Below are 17,429 nucleotides of genomic sequence, written 5' to 3' on the forward strand. Positions count from 1 at the left end.
ATTTCAGCTGTTACCTTGAGCAGTTTGATCTGTCTGTGTCTCAAAAAATGGAGATAATAATACCCACGTCATCAAGTTGTGAGAATTAAATGAGATACTACATGGAAAGTACTTGGCTCAGTTCCTGGCACCTTGTACGTACTTGGGAATGTTAGATACCATTATTTTTTCTATTATTGTTATTATGATCCTTCACCGGCACTATCTCCTAATGAGGCAGGTTGCTTTGGAAGCGGTGAGTTCCCTTTCACCGAAGGTATTTGAGCAGGAGTAGATCCAGGAGAGAGGCTGTAGAAGCAGTCTTGAATTGAAAACATTAGTTGACTTCTAAGGATGCTTCTAATCATAGAAGAGGGAAGCTATTTCTCTGATTCAAAGAAAGTGTGATCATCAGTGTTACTTCTAGCAAAGTTGAGCAGTGTTAGAATAAAAAAAAAAGACATCGGATTTGGCTGTATGTATATATTACAAGGAACAAAATATTTTATTTTTGTGAGCAGTTAATTGCAAAAGCCCTTTTATTTATGTTGTAACCCAAACAGCAAATCAGACCCTTACATGAAAATCTCTCTTTTCAAAAGGACTAGCTTGGCCCTGCCAAAATGGAACAAACAAAACTTTAAACTGTTTCAGCCCTACTGAAATGTCTTTTCCCTTTGAAAGAAATCTATTAGCGATGCAAATGCAGTTATCTGCACAGATGATAATCCTAGCAAACAAAACAGTGAAATCATTAGACCCTTCTTGTGTAGCATTCAATCCTGAGAATTTGGCTTTCTGGCATCAAAGAGGCAGAGAAGGAGAGCAGAGCTGGTTCCTACTTGGGATAGTTTCTTAAGTCTGCTTATCTGAATCCTGGGCTAATTATCCTCATGTTTGGTTTAAAGAGGCCAAACATTTCTCCAAATGTGGACAAGCTAAAGGAAGGTCTGCCCTCTGGGCCCACGGCAAGTACCTTAAACAAGGAAAGCAGGGTCCTTATCCATGGAACCACATTTACAGCCAGGAGTTTAATTCTCAAGATACCACAGTCTTAAGGTAGATCCATCTAGACGAAATCCAATGAAAGGCACTCACTCATATGGCAGTAATTCACGTGATACACTCATATTACTGATGCTTTAAAATAATTAAAGTTTAGACAATTGAAACGCTTCTTGTATTGGTGAAGAGATGGTCATTTTCCAATATCTTTTAATCAACAGACACTCAGAGCAAACCACTTCTTTGAGAATTTAATACATATGTAATCTTACTATAAGCAAAAGTATTGAAAAGATAAAAATGTATGAGGCAGTTAACAGTAAGTAGTTGCCTGATTACTGTTTGATTACACTTATCTTATCCTTAACCGGTTTGGTAAGACCTAGTTTCTTAGGTGCCACCAGGCATTAGGGAATATTAGTGGTCAGAAGGTGTGGTGCCTAAGGATATTAGGAAAGCATTTCTGAAGCAAAACTCCAAAGTGGTATTGCCAAAGTGGCCATCACCTACTTGATTAAAGATGTGGGAAATGCCTAGTGGGCAGTTTATTGAGAACAGGAAATTAACCCTCCACACCCACATGCTTTCCTGGGAAGTATTAACAGTTGGAGCTGGTGTCCACACAGGTCCGATGTAATGCTCACAATATGGGTCTTAAGTGGGGTAGGGCTTTGGGTAGAGAAGCTAAAGAGCTTCCGGATCATCACATGTGTACATTCCAGGTGCAGGAATGGATCTTGTCCACGCTCCACCCTCAACCCTCAGCCACCTCTCCTTTGGAAAGTTGCTTGACAGCTTGCACAGTCCCCGCCCGGGTCTTTGATAATCCAGGAAGGTCAATCTCTGGTTTAGTTCTGTGCTCTGCCTGCCTCCCACGCCCTCCACGCGGGCTTCCTGGCGGCTGTTCGGCATGTTTTTCCTCCAGAGCTTCCTTCGCCCTACCCACTCCACATGCCTACCTGACTGCCGTTCCTGGCCTGTCCTCTTGTGCAAAAGGGGGTGCAACCTAGCAGGCCAACACCAAGGGCCCGAGCTGACACAGGGCGACCCCTTCCCCGCAATCCCAGAAAGTCTGCGGTACTCGGCTGTGTCCTATGTGTAGCGGCTTCTCAAAAATAAAAAGTTTGGGACATTGGTTGTCTTGCAATTTAAAACTATACTACTTGCTTAGGATCGAGACCTGATACGGCGACGTCAAACTTTGTCGTTAGGGGAATCAGAGACAAATAGGAGCTACTGTCTGCCTGTCTCTCCCGCGGTCCCTGGGGCATCCAAACCTTTTCTGGCATCGCTCGGCTGCGGTCGGGCGCAGGTCTGCTGCCGGGGAAGCCGCGGCGGCCGGGGTCAGGCATCCCCGGGCCGCCAGACCCCGCTGGGGAGGCGCGCGGAGCGGGAGCGCGCACAGAGCCGGCCGCGCGCGGAGAGGGAGCGCTCCCTCCGGGATCGCGGCTGCGCAGTCGGGCGGGCGCCGGGAAAAGGGGGAGGAGGGTGGAGGAGCCGGAGTAAGGGGAGGGGGAGGAGCGGCGCAGGCGGAAGCCATGTTGGAGTTTCAGCCGGAGCGAGGGGCTGCGAGCGTTCTCCTCGCCCTGTGGGTGTGACCGGGGTTCGGCGCGGCGGCGGGCTGCGGGGGGCGGGGACGGTTGAGGCCGGTCGTCGTCGTCCGCGGCGGCGGCGGCGGCGTGAGGGAAGCGGCGGCAGCGGCCGCAGCGTGGAGCCGGGCGATTGTGACCGCCGGGGGAGCCGGGGGCCGGCCGCGGCTCCCACTCTCCGTGTGGTCCCCTGAGCGCCCCCCCTCCCTGCCCGGGAGGGAGGCGGGGGGCACCCGGGGCCCGCCATGAACCCCGGGTTTGATCTGTCCCGCCGGAACCCGCAGGAGGACTTCGAGCTGATTCAGCGCATCGGCAGCGGCACCTACGGCGACGTCTACAAGGTAAAGGCGGAGGGCCGCGCGCCGCCGAGGCCGCAGGGTCCCGACCCGCAGCGGCAGGGCCGGGGGCGCCGCCGGGCCGGCGTCGGAGTGCGAGCTGCCTGTCGGCGGGGGCCGCGGCGCCGGCGGCGGTGGGGGAGGAGGAGGAGCGGGCGCCCATGGCCCCGCCGCCGCGGAGCGAACAAAGGGCCAAATGTTTGACCCCGAGTCCTCCGAGTCCTTACCTGCGCCCTGCCCTGGACGCGCCTTGCCAGGCGAGGGCGGAACGGGAGCGGGCCCCCCGGATCATAGCGCAGAGCCGGTCTGGGCGTTTGTTGCCTTGGTAGGGGCAGTGCGACGAGCCAGACAGCAGGGGTTTGGCGTGTGTCAAACCCGCATGCTTCACACGGACCTGGGATTGTCTGCTGTCGGCGGGGAGCTGCTACCCGCCAGTCCCGGTGGAGGTTATTACCCTGGGCAGTCAACATCGACAGTCCCTCAGCCTTTAGCCTCTTAGCATGCCCATGCCTGTTTCTTTTACTTTTCCGAACAATAACTTTCTTTTGTAAAACATCTAGTTAGCTTTTTTTTTTTTTTTTGGAGGAAACACCAGCTTTATTTTCTCCAGGTCGGCTTGGACTGTGATGCCTTACTAAACTTGATTTTGTTAGTGATAGGCAGGATTCAGCTTTTTTTTTTTTTTTTTGAAGTGAATTGAATACTTATGAACGGTACTGGTTTGACAAGGTTAGAATTCAAAGTCCATTAGTACAGCATTCCTGTTGTAGAGGGACCACTTCTAAATGTGGGAGATAAATCACTCTTCCCTGGCCAGCTCAACTCTTGGCCTGGCAGAGGCTGCCAAGAAGAGAGGAGGATAGTGCCAAATGTGGCAGCGGTCTTGATTTAGTTGTGTATCTTCTTCCTGGTAACTGAAGTGGACCTCCTGTTTCACGTAACACCTGAGGATGCACAAAGAAACTTAATTTTACTTTGGAAAGTTTAGTCTTAACCTCATTTTGTCCACCTTTTAGCAATAGGTGTTTACTTTTATTCTAGTGTAATGCACATGATAACTTAGACATTTCATACGGTGCAGCTGGTATTTTGCATTAGTCTTATTTTGTGGATGACTTGCTTTCTATCACTTATCATTCCCCATAGACAATACAAATGTGTTGTGCACACCTACTATGTATAAGGTACTGAGCATCAAAGCAACTGGGTTGTAGCAGTAAAAGATAGACATGTTCCCCAGTCTTAGTTGGAGTTTATGTTTTTTTTGGACAGTATTAAAAAGCCATTTAAATATTTTATTGCAGTTTTATTTTGTGCTGCACAGGAGAAGAGAGGATTGGGATTAGGGTTATGAGAGCGTGTAACAGGAGGACCTGATCTCCTTCGGGGAGTCAGAGGCGGTGAGGAGAGGGGATTATGCCAGAGAGGGGGAGCACAATCTCTGAATGCTCTGAGGGCTGACGGAATAGGGTAAGGATTGGAAAGAGTCCCTGTATGGCTTGAACAGCCAGAGAGGGAGGATGGCCCTGCATGGTGCAAGCCTCAGGTCTTGTAAGGAAGTCTGACTTCTTAGGCCAGTGGGGAGCCATTGCAGGGTTTTAAATAGGGTAGTGCAGTTAGAGTTGGATTTTTGAAAGATCTCCCTTCTGCAGTGTGGGGAGTGGAGCTTGGAGGGGAAGAGTTGTTAGGAGTCCGTTGCAGTAGTTTGGATAAGAATAACCATTATTGTGTTTTGGAATTGGGATGATTGTAAAACTTGAAGAGATCCAAGTAACTTAGAAATGGTTAAGGGGGTTTAGTTCTATTCAGATGAAAAGTTAGCTAAAACTTTGCTAATGTATGAGTCATAGGTGGCAGTGTCTACGGTAAGTTTTCAGTTCTTTACAAGAATAATCGGCCATGTATTTACTATATTTAGAAAACAACAGTTGGTAGTTAAGCCACATGATTAAAAAGTAAAAAAACTGAGGCCTGTAATTTCCTACGGACATCTAAGTGCAATACAGGTATAAGTTGATTAATCTTGTCATCTGTTTAAAATAACAATAATAAAAGCCAACATTTATAGAATTCTTATTACTTGCTAGGCGCTGCTCTGAGATTTTTCTGTATATTAACTTACTTATTCCTCACAACAAGCCTATGAAATAGATGCTGTTGTTAACTCCATTTTGCAATTGAAGAAACTGAGGCATAGGGAGGTTGTAGTAACTTGCTAACGTTGGTAGATGGCAAAGCCAAAATTCAGACCAGTTAGCTTTTGAGACTGCGTTCTTAACCAGTAGGCAGTACTGCTTGTCTAAAGACAGAATATAGGCTGATAATGTATTATCACATTTCCAGTGGAGAAACTGAGGCACACACTTAATTCACCATTTGAGTTGTAGCCCTCTGAGTTAGAGTGGATCTGTAAGTAGTAGTTGGAATCTCTAACTCTTGCTGTACAGCCAGGCCTCATTGTTTTTGTAGAGTCAGCCAAGTGGACATCAGATAATGGATGCTTGATCCTTGCCTGCCAGACTCTTCAAATACCAGGAACCCAAAGCAGAGAAACTCTGTGTGGTTTTTGGCATCAGATCTTCTGCTTGCTAAATAACCCACAGCTTAAACTATATGTATTTTTTTCTGTAATCATGTTCATGCTATAAAGATAACATTTTTTGTATTTGCTTTGCAATTTTTGATTTTTCTTATTTATACAAGTTGTGTTGATTAAAGAGGAGTGCATTAGAGGGTTTTTGTTTTTAAAAGCCAGTATATATAATTTTCTCCTTAATTTGTGAGCGTTTAAGTGCTAAAAATGGAGTGATCAGATTAAATAAAGAAGTTAGAGGCCTAACTCTTTATAGTCATTCTTAGAAGGCTGGTGTTTTAAGGGATTTTTAATTTTGAAAATTGTATCCTACCCAATGTAGTAATATGCTTATTATATTTAAGGTGGCATGGCTTAGTTAAAAAGCACTGAACTAGAATGTGGAAGATCTGGAATTTATTAGCTATGTGGCCTTGTAAAATCATTTAGTCTCTCTGAGCTGTGTTGTTGTGAAGGTATTATTACGATCACATGCCCTTCTGCTTGTGGTGTTAAATAAATGACTTGAATTTTACTCAACAAGTAAGTTTATATTTTTTCTAGGGCAAAAAATGCGAATATACAGTTCCTCTGTGCTGTCTCAAAGTATATGAAAATATAGTTTAAAAAAAGTCATACTTACTTTTAAATGTTCTGTAACTGTGGGCTTTATCTTTCCGTCAGATGAAGTATCTGTAGCAGGGATTGCCTAGGGACCTGGGACTTGACAGCCAGAGAGAGCTCTGTGGTTCGGCCTCAGGAGGCCCGTGAAGCCCTCTGAAATTAGTAGGCTTAATGTTGTATGTATGAGTGGGTTTTTTTTTTGGTGTGAGTGTTTTTGTGGAGAGATGGCTTATAGCATTTATTACGTTTTCAAAGAGGTCCATGATCCCCCCCAAAAGAATGAATGATCTATAGGTTTGTCATTTGAAAAAGTTTTTTTGAAGAAATTAGGTAGTTCTATACCAGGTCATATTATCGACCTTAATAAGGTTTTCACATGCATTGTGCTGTCTTCTCAGGCATTTTTCCAGTTTAATTTGTGTTATTCCTACTCTTAAAAGTCTCCATGTCCTGATTTTTTTGTTGTTGCTAGAGAGGAGCCTATTACTTGTCCTTAAAATAGTGTCTTGGAGAATGTGCTTTGGAACTGTTGATACTGATTTTATTTATGTATGTTTGGAAGCCATTCCCTGTGAAGCAGAGGCCTCACACAGTAGCATTCATTTACTTGGTCGTCTTTGCAAACAGACGTGGAGTCTCTTATGAAAGCTGACTGGAGAAAAAGTGAAGATTGAGCAGTAAAATCAGGAAATTAATTTGTATGTTCAAGTTTTAGTGGATTAATGTGTTGGCTTATTTCTAACTCTGCATCTTTCAAAGTGTTCTGATTAATATTCTCAAACACTTAATTCTTTCATAACACTCAAGATTTATAAGAACCTTTAAAAGAGACCTCAGTTTTGAAACATCACCTCCGATGAGGGACATGAAGACCTTTAACAGTTAGAAAAGAACAGCTGAAGGAAAATAAAACATGTTTATGTTTATCTGGAGTTATGCTCATTTTTACTTCTATGGAGGACAAAGTCTAGAGGGACCAGGGAAATGGTCCTAAACTTCAGAAAGTTCGTTTGAATATTTAAGATAAATTATGGGAGAAATTCCCAGCATTACTGGTTGTTTGAGATGGAAAGTGACATAGGTACAGATTGTGGGATAATTTCTCCAGAGTGCTTTAAAAAAACTGAGAGGGCTAGCCCCAGTGGCCTACTTGTTAAGTTTGGCAGCTCCACTTTGGGGGCCTGGGTTCACTTCCCAGGTGTGGACCAACACCACTCATTGGCAGCCGTGCTGTGGCAGTGACTCACATACAAAATAGAGGAAGATTGACAACAGATGTTAGGGCAAATCTTCCTCAGCAAAAAAAATAAATAAATAAAATTAAAAAGGAAGAAAGAAACAAAGAAACAGGTTATCTGACTTTGATATGGATATGATTCCCTAAAGGAGGTACTTACTTCCAAGATTTGATCTGTCTATATATTTACTTGTGAAGGAACATCTAATGCATTATTTTGTGTTGAGAATGAATAGTTGGTAGCTCTCTCTAGAGAGTACATTAAGCAGCCATCCTACCTTGAATAACTCTAATATGAGAGGGAATGTGTTAGGGTCTGTGGGTGGAGTAACAAAAATGATGAGACTTGGTACTTGGTATTTACAGGGACATAAAATGTGTACCTAGTTTTAGCTCTCATAGTTTGAGATCAAAACCTTGTCAATTTCCTCTTATCTAGTGTGCTAAATCTCTTACTGACTGAGAATTTATCTAGACACTCCATAACGTGGACCACTGACCTCTCTGTAGTATAGCATAGTGATTTTAGAGCTGGGTGCTGTAGTCTGACTGCCTAGTTTCACCACTCCCTAGCCAATTACTTAATCTTTCTCTCAGTGCCTCAGTTTCCTCAGTTGGAAAATGGAGATGCTTAGAAAAGTTTTTAGAATGGTGTCTGACCCATAATACTCAGTAATTGTTCATTGCTGTTAGTACCTAGTATTATTTATTACTATATATTTCTTCTGCTACTGTCCTCCTCACCTACCCTGCTCCTCATGGTTCTGCCTCAGGGTTTTTGCACTTGCTGTTTGTGCCTGAATTCTCCCCTCCCCCAATAGCTGTAAGGTTTCCTTCTTCATTTCCCTCTGATCTCAGCTGAGGTGACTCCTTTTAGTGCATCCATTCCTTACGACCTTCTAAAAAACAGCACCCCCACCCTCACTTTTTGTCTTTACCAGGGTAGATCCCGATTTTTGTAGGCCCTGAAGTTTATACAGTTTTGGGGGCACTCATTAAGAAAAATAAATTAGAATAAAAAATTTGGTGTGAAAGGGAGTATATATTTAGAATGAGAAAAGATGTCCCAACACAATGCTGTAACCTTAGAGTCGGGTCCTTGTCTTCTGAGATCTCTAGGCATTTAATCAGCAATGCTCTCATAAAATGTTTCCTGTTAGCAGCCTGGCTGTTCCTCCCCACCTACAACATTCTACAGGTCCCAGTAACTTTGAACACTCAGTGAGAGGCCCATGCAAGGAAGGGGGGCCTGATCTTTAAGTTTTGTTAGCTTCATAGAAAATTCAGCTCTGATCCTTAGTCTTCCTGATTTTTGTTATGGTGTGTGTCACCTTATATTTATTTGTTTATTGCCTTTCTCTCCCCACAGAGTGTGAATCCAGGAAGCCGGTGGTTTTGTTTTGTTCCGCTATGTCCCCAGAGCCTAGAAGAGTGCCTGACACATATTAGACTCTCAATAAATATTTGTGGAATGAATGAATTTACTGACACGAGAGGAACAAACTATGTGCTGCGTGAGTTTCGAGGAAGGAGATCATTGTTTCTAGTTGGGAGAAATCAGGTTTTACAGAGGATGTGGCATTGGGCTTGACCTAGAGCTCTGGCAGTAATGGCTACAGAATGAATTAAGCATTGTGGATTATTCTTAGCCCTAAACTAAATCAGTAGGCTTAATGTGAGTGTCTTCTGCACTATTATATGCATATGCAGATACTTTGTTGTTTTAAACTAAAGACCTTGAGTGACTGACTGATGGAAATATATAGCTATTGCATACTGCTTTTATTTTGTTTTTTTTGAAAATACGATTAAATTTGGTTTTTACGTATTTGGTTTACCAATACCAAAACGCCTTAGATTCGAGAGATGAAACTGTGTCCGTTTTCTGCTTCAGCTTTGTTTTTTACAGTCTTTTTTTGTTCTGGAAGATGCCACGTTTGAGAGTTTTGGCTGCCTTGACCTGAGATTATAGGTTTGGATTTCTCATGTGGCAATGTATTGCCTACCTTAGTCCTTAAACTCTGTTGAAGAATTTTGATTTGACCATTTAGGAATATTCAAACAAGACTTTTATTTTGTTTGTTTAAACTCTTTTTAGAAGTTTGAGATGGTAAGAAAGTTCTTTCTGTATAAATTATCCACCTTCCCCTGCTCAGAGAATCTTCTCTTCGTTGCCTAAAGACTAAAGTACAGACTTCTAAGCCTGGCATTCAAGATGCTGTCCTTTTCGCCCTCTGGCCCCTAAGGGAGAGTGAAGTTTAGTTAGGTAGCTTGGAGGAGGGAATAGACTGTGGAGGAGGGGCGTTCCAGGTGAGCGTAACTACCTGGGTAAAGGCTTGGAGACTAGAAGAGAGGATTAATTAACGTGGAAGGCTGTGTTGGAGAGCATGAAGTGAGATTTGCTAGATAAGGTAAAACCAATTTATAAACTTCTTGAAAGCCAGTTTAGAGGTAGTAGGATGTTAGGAGCTCTAAAGGCTTTTTTACAAGGAGTGATAATGTTGAAAGTGCTCAGGATTATTCTGGCAATCATAATGAGAATGGATCAGAGAGGAAGGACAAAAATATCTGCTAAGTAGAATCCACAGTTCTCAAACGTTTTGGTTTCAGAACCACTTTATGCTCTTAAAAATTATTGAGAACCCCAAAGTTGTTTGTGTTAGTTATATCTATTGCTATTGCCTATATCAGCAATTATACCTGAGAATTTTTTTAAAATATCAATTTATTAAAAAGAATAATAAACCTATTACATGTTAACGTAAATGATATTTTTATGAAAAATGACTATATTTTCCAAACAAAAAATTTAGTGAGAATTACATCGTTGTGTACATTTTGCAAATCTCTTTAATGTCTGGTTAAATAGAAGACACCAAATTCTCATTTCTGTCTTTATTCAATCTATTGGGATATTTTGTTTTATTGACATATATGAAGAAAATCTGGTCTCTCACATGTATGTATTTGGAAAAAGAATATTTTAATAGCCTTTTCAGATAATTGTGGATATTTTTCTTGATACTTCACAGCTTGACTTTTTGTCACTTTTTAAAAGTTAGTTGCAATGTGGAATCTAAGATCATATCAGTTAACCTTTCTACAGGTCTGTTAAAATGCTAATTATTGATCTCTCTCGGACTTAAAATGGATCTTCTTTACCCTTGCATGCTTTTTTTAATATCGTGCTTTGGTCATTTGGAAAATCATTGACTTACCCAGATCTTCCTGAAGTTGCCATATTTTGTTATACAATGTCGAAAATCGCCACTCATCTCATGAAAAAGGTCTTAAAAGTTTTGATGGTAGATAGTTTTCCAAAATTCAAATTTCTTTTTGAAAGTACTAAATGCATCACTTACAACAAATACTGTTGGTTTTTTCATTAAAGTGACAAATTCATTTAGTTCATTTTCAAGGAAATGTCAAATATTTAAGCACCAATAATCACAGTTGGTCAGTTCTTTGAAGTTAAAATGGTGTTTTGTGGTTCATGAAGTGAAAGTCACAATCCCACGTGCTGTTCTTTGAGACAACTGTTATGCTTTAATATGCAGCAGAAGCGCTTTCTGCATTCCATCAATAGAATATTAAAGTGACATGTTCGAGGGTCAAGATTTAGTAAAATTAATGATGTTTACGCTTCAAGGAGGGCATTCTTAAGTAAAACTGGCATTTTTTGGTTTTTCTCCTATGAGTGCATGGCAGTGAAGAATACAGTGACTAGTACATTGTGGGTCTGTTACCTTGATTTGTGCTGAAGTCACTAGCAGTTTTACCACCGTTGGCTTTTGCACTATTAGTGCAAATGTCAACACAGTAAAAGGGAACAAATAATATTTTATATTATTATGAAAATAGTTTGGACCTTTCAGACCCTCATAAAAGAATCCCTGGTATCCCCAGGGATTCACAGAATTGTGCTAGAAGATTATATGGGTGATGGGCCAGACAAGGCAAATAGAGGTAAAGAATGGAAAGGGAGAAACAGATGAGAAGCATCTTGGAGAAGCGTTTGACAGGGCTTTGTGGAGAAATGTTGGGAGGGGAGAGAGATGATTCAAAGACTTCACAATTTTAAGCCTGATTGAGGAGCAGGTAATAGACACTTCATAAATATTTGAATAAATTAATAGTGGGAGAATGATATCAGTTACAAGGACAGTAAAGTTGAGAAGGGGGAGCTGTGATGAAGTTTGGATGTTTTATTAGAAAATGAAGAGATTTCATTATTTTCTTGCTGTGGTTACTGTAAAGAACCACTAATAATGACTCTTTTTCATTTTTCTATGGAGAATGACAGTTTTTAAGCAGTGTCTTTAGGACTGATAGAAGCTGTTAAGGGTCATTTCCTTTCTCCTAATTCTTACCGAAGGATTACCAGGAGGACGTGCAAAGATAAATCCTCCTGTTGAAGAAAAATGCTACAGATTTGGAGGGTAATTGATAGAAGAAATTAGTGAGTGGAACACTAGAATATGAGCTAGGCATTTTTATTCTGGTATAACTTTTTTAAATGTTTCTTGTTTTACTCTGATTATGACATATACATTTTTAAAACAATTAAAATGATCGATAATCTAACTCCCAAGAGATAAATACTTATTTTGATGTATTTTCTTCCAGTTTTTTGTCGACAAATATTTTACAACACTTGTATGCTGTCGTATATTTTTTAAATTAAATTATAGCTTGCTTACAGTGAAATGCATAGATCTTCTCTGTTTCAGTTAGCTGAGTTTTGACGTATCTACAGGTGTATAACCCTCGCCCTTAGAGCTTTTCCTTAACCTCAGAAAGTTCCCTTGTGTCCCTTCCCAGTCAGTTGCACACTCTCCTCCCCGATGAATCACTGTTCTAAGTGCTATCGCTATGAAAGCTCTTCTAGAACTTCATATAAATGAATCGCCTTGGCACCTTTGATGAAAATCAATTGACAATACATGTGTGAGTATATTCTGGACTCTCTTTTATTCACTTGAGCTGTATGGCTGTACTTTCACAGTACCTCACTGCCTTGGTGTAGCCTTATAAAGTTTTGAAATCGGGTGGTGAGTGTCTCCCAACTTTGTTCTACTTTTTCAAAATTATTCTATCTATTCTAGGTCCTTCGCTTTTTCCATGTAAATTTTAGAATCAGCTTTTCAAGTTATATAAATAAGTCTGCTGAAATTTTGTTTTAACTTTTTATTTTGAAATAATTTTAATCTCATAGGAAGTTGCAGAAAGAGGTCTCATGTATCCAACACCCAGCTTCTCCCCATGGTGACATCTTTGTATAACTATAATGCATTATCAAAACCAGGAGGTTGTAATTAAATAGACTGTAGATTTCACCACTTTTTGCATGCACCGTTTTTTTCCTGTCTTTGTGTGAAATTTTATGACATTTTATCACATACATAGCCTGCTGGGATTTTCTTGGAATTTCGTGGGATCTGCACCTCAATTTGTGGAAAATTGAGATCTTAACAGCATTGAGTTTTCGAATTGATCTACGAATACGGTATTTCTCCTTGTTTATTTAGATCTTCTTTAATTTACCTCATCAATGTTTTGCTTTTTTTTCTTTTTAATTTATAAGTTTTATCCCTAGCTTTTTCTACTAGTATTGTAGTAAAAGATAACTATTATGTGATCTTTCTTCAAAGTGGTGCAGTAATTGGAATGTGAGCCACATTTTCAGTTTTTATTAAAATCCTCACTGTACTAGCGGTTTCTGACTTCTTTGACTTAACCTTGTACATTTTTAGCCCTGAGCATATGGATTCCTTTTAAAATTGGCAAAGTGAAAAGAAAAGGAAACGGGAAATGACTATTTAAGAAGTTATCCACTTTAGTTTTCTTATCTAAAGATTAGAACAAAATCTTTAGAAACCTGATTAATTTTTATGTGAGATGTATGTTTACACGTGCATATTTTGCAAAATTCATATTTTTTGAGCTTATTAAAGAAAAATAACTTAAAGTTTGCTTCATCCTTAAGTGAAAAATAAACGACTGTGCTAGATTGTTTAGGAAATCCTGAAGAATTTCTTTCTGATTTTGAGGAGCTTATGCTCTGATCGAGGAAACAAAATATGCCTAAATGGAACATCTATAGAACATTTCTAAGGCAGTATTTTAATAATTAAAAGAGCAATAACATGTTGTAAATACTATAGAAATTCAATTTAAGGGGAAGATGAGTTGGAGTTTATCTGATAAAGACTTCCCAGAGGAGCTTAAGAAATGTTGGGTTTACGTTTGTCGGGAACTCGTGAGGGAAGCCATTCCAAAAGAGTAGATGTGGATAAAAATACTGCTGTGGGACCAAAGTAAGCAAAGAGGTAACAGACAACCATTTTCACTAAAGTAAGGGTCCATATTGGGAAATGTGATAGATAATGTTTCAGATATCCAAGATACAGACACAGGAATTCCAACTGAAGAACATGAGCTCATTTGATTTACAGTATACTGTTTCCAAATTCATTAGGGCCAATCTTGTCTTTCTAACTTGCTATTTGGATGGTGTTCAGTGAGTTTTATTCCCCCCATTGAGTTAAAAGTTATATGTTTTATTTTTATACTTTTGGTGGTTACCTTAAAATTTCAACACGCATAATAAAGTTAATGGATATCTCTCTCTTCTCTTTCTGGTCAGTACATGGACTTTAGAATGCTTAATTTCAGTTACTGCCTTCCTGTTTTGTGTTGTTGTTGTCTCTTATTTTGGTTCTACGTTATTTTTATATCTCCCAGATAAGTGTTTATCATTGTTTTATACAGTCAGTGCTCTTTTACATTTACCCAAATGTGTTTTCAATTTCTTTGCTCACCATTGTTTCTTGCCATCTTATTCCTTCATTCTGAGTTCAGTTTTCTTCTTCCTGGTGACCATTATTTGGTAGATTTTCTTTTGCTTCCTTCCTCCCTCTCTCCCTCTGCATATTATTATTATTATTATTATTATTATTTTTTAACCATTTAAGAGTAAGTTACAGACATCATGCTTCTTTACCCATAAACACTTCAATGTGTATTTCTCAAAATAAACAGTCATGTGTTGCTTAACAGTGGGGATACATTTTGAGAAATGCATCGTTAGGTGATTTCGTTGCGTGTGAACATCACAGAGTGCACTTACACAAACCTAGATAGTATAGCCTACTACACACCTGGGCTATATGGTACTAATCTTATGGGACCACCATCATATATGTGGCCTTTCGTTGACCGAAACGTCATTATGAGGCACATGACTGTATTCACTTAAATAAAACCACGTTATAGTTATCATAATCAGGAGATTTTAATAGTAATACAATATTATTATCTATAAACCTTATTCACATTTCTGCCAGTGGTCCTAGTAATGTCCATAATAGCATTTTGTCCCCTAGTCCAGAAGCTCGTCCAGGATCATACATTGCTTTTAGTTTCTAAGACTCTTCAGTCTCTTTTAATCTGGAAGAGTTTTTCGGCCGTTCTTTGTTTTTCTAGACACTGACTTTTTGAAGAGTACACATCATTTATTTTTAGAATGCAATTTTTGGTGTATCTGGTGTTTCCTTTTGTTAAATTCAGGTTACACGTTTTGGGCAGAAATGTATATAAGTGATGTGTTCTCAGTGACTCATATGAGGAGGCACGTGATGTTGATTTGTCCCATTATTAATGTTAGCTTTGATCGTTTGGCTAACATGGATCTGTCAGGCTTCTTTCGGAGTAATTTGTGGGGAGATACTTTGAGATTATATAATATCTCCTTCCTCATCTAACTTGTACCCATTAGTTTTAACATCTGTGGATGATTTTTACTTGAATTATTACCATGATGGTTGCATAAATTGTGGTTTTCTAACTCCATTAATTTCTTCAGATTTATTGGTTTACATTCTCTTGTGAGGAAGAGCTTTTACTTCTCTATTTATTTTTGGACTTAATGGATTCTTATTTTATTCGTTGGGTTCTGAGTCATCACTGTCATTTATTTTGATGCTCAAACTATTTCAGATTTGGTCAGTTGGATTCTGTGTTAGGTAGGCTGCCCAAACAAAATACCATAGACTGTGTGGCTTAAACAACAGAAATTTACTTTCTCACAGTTCTGGAAACTACAGTTCTAAAGATCAAGGTGTGCCAGCATCGTTGGTTTCTGGTGAAGACTCTTTTCCTAGTTTGTAGATCACCACCTTCTCATCTGTATGCTCAGATGGCAGTGCGAGAGCAAGCAAGCGCTCTAGTGTCTCTTGTTATAAGTGCGCTAATCCTATCATGACCTCGTCTAACCCTGATGATCTCCCAAAGGCCCACTCCAGACACCATTACAGTTTCCCATTATTAGCATCTTGCATTGATGTGACACATTTGTTATAATTGATGAAGCAATATTGATACATTATTATTAACTAAAGTTTGTAGTTTCCATTAGGGTTCACTCTTGGTATTGGACATTCTATGGATTTAGACAAATGTATCCATCATGATGGTATCATACAAATGTTTTCATTGCCCAAAAAATTCTCTAAGCTCCGCCTTTGTGCTCTCACTACCCCCTACTCCACCTCTGGCAAGAACTTATCTTTTTACTGTCTCCTTAGTTTTTGCCTTTTCTAGCAGGTCATATAGTTGGAATCATACAGTATGTAGCCTTTTCAGACTGGCTTCTTTCGCTTAGCTGTATTCCTTTAAGGTTCCTCTGTGTCTTTTTGTGGCTTGATAGCGCATTTGTTGTTTTATTACTAAATAATATTCCAGTGAATGGTTGTACACAGTTTATATGTCATTCTCGTATTGAAGGGCATCTTAGTTGCTTCCAAGTTTTGGCAATTATGAATAAAGCTGCTGTAAACATCCGCATGCAGGTCTTTGTGTGGACATAACTTTTCAGCTCATTTGGGTAAATAGCAAGGAGTGCAATTGCTAGATTGTTCAGTAAGACAATTTTTGGCTTTGTAAGAAACTGCAGAACTGTGTTCCAGGGTGGCTGTACATTTTGCATTTCCACCAGCTTGAATCGTGTTTGTGTTGCTCTGCATCCTCACGAGTATGTGGTGTTGTCAGTGTTTTGGATTTTGGTCATCCTAATAGGTGTGTATTAGTATCTCATTTTCATTTGCAATTCCCTAGTGACATACAATGTTGAGCATCTTTTCATATATGTATTTACCGTTTGTATATCTTAGTTGGTGAGGTGTCTGTTTAAATCTTTGTCCCTTTAAAAATTGGATTTTCTTCTTATTGTTGAGTTTTAAGAAGTTTTTTGTATATTTTGGATACAAGTCCTTTATTAGATATGTGTTTTGAAAATATTTTCTCCCAATTTGTGGCTTGTCATTTCGTTCTCTTAGCAGTATCTTTAGCAGAGCAGAAGTTTTAATTTAATGAAGTCCAGCTTATCAGCTAACAATTTTTCGTTGATTGTCCCTTTGGTGTTATATCTAAAAAACTTACTGCCAAACCCAAACCAAGGTCACCTAGATTTTTTCTTAACTTCTAGAACTTTTATAGTTTTTCATTTTTCATTTAGGTCTATCATCCACTAGAGTTAATTTTTGTGAGAGGTGTAAGTCTGTGCCTAGATTCATTTTTTTTGCATGAGGATGTACAGTTATTCCAATTCCATTTGTTGAAAAAAAGCATCCTTTTTCAATTTAATTGTCTTTGCTCCTTTGTCAAAGATAAGTTGACTGTATTTGTGTACGTTTATCTCTGGGTTCCTGTATTAATTTGCTAGGGCTGCCATAACGAAGTATCACAGGCTAGTGGCTTAAACAACAGAAATTTATTTTCTCATAATTCTAGAGACCAGAAGTCCGAGATCAAGGTGTCAGCAGGGTTAGTTTGTTCTGAGTCCTCTCTCCGTGGCTTATACATGGCTGCCTCCTCCCGGTGTCTTTACGTCGTCTTCCCTCTGTAACTCTGTTCAAACACGGATTGAGGTTTTTAAAAAATCATAGTTTGGAGTCAGATACAGCAGAGGACTAGGGATACCATTGAGTCTAGTTAGGAGGACGTACTTGCTGTCTGTAGAGCCATTTTCTGGAGTGGTTGGAGTAGTTAGCAAAGAATCCTGATTACAGGTGATTCAGAAAGTAAGAGGA

General features: G+C 39.8%; 2 protein-coding genes across 8 annotated transcripts in view; one reads left to right on the plus strand and one right to left on the minus strand.

Annotated features, from left to right (window-relative positions):
• The window catches only part of TMEM178A (transmembrane protein 178A), a 235,876-nt gene extending 232,603 nt beyond the window's left edge, over positions 1–3,273 (minus strand). The window contains exons 1-2 of one of the 3 annotated variants that reach the window (XR_011504083.1): positions 2,262–2,401; positions 956–1,048 (exon numbers count right to left, since the gene is read on the minus strand). The gene's annotated coding sequence lies outside the window, so the exon portion shown is untranslated. Of the gene's footprint in view, positions 1–955; positions 1,049–2,261; positions 2,424–3,135 lie in introns of those variants that run through there. The other 2 variants (XR_011504084.1, XM_070512208.1) reach the window with 2 other exon arrangements.
• The window catches only part of MAP4K3 (mitogen-activated protein kinase kinase kinase kinase 3), a 192,572-nt gene continuing 177,591 nt past the window's right edge, over positions 2,449–17,429 (plus strand). For 2 of the 5 annotated variants that reach the window (XR_011504080.1, XM_014832871.3), the window contains exon 1: positions 2,627–2,914. Coding sequence is in view for 2 of the 5 variants with exons in the window: in XM_014832871.3 (XP_014688357.1) it covers positions 2,819–2,914 (96 nt within the window). In the remaining 3 variants the exon portion in view is untranslated. Of the gene's footprint in view, positions 2,573–2,626; positions 2,915–17,429 lie in introns of those variants that run through there. The other 3 variants (XR_001396757.3, XM_014832870.3, XM_070512205.1) reach the window with 2 other exon arrangements.

Source organism: Equus asinus, chromosome 6, assembly GCF_041296235.1.
Source record: "Equus asinus isolate D_3611 breed Donkey chromosome 6, EquAss-T2T_v2, whole genome shotgun sequence".
In the NCBI taxonomy this organism is placed as follows: domain Eukaryota; kingdom Metazoa; phylum Chordata; class Mammalia; order Perissodactyla; family Equidae; genus Equus; species Equus asinus.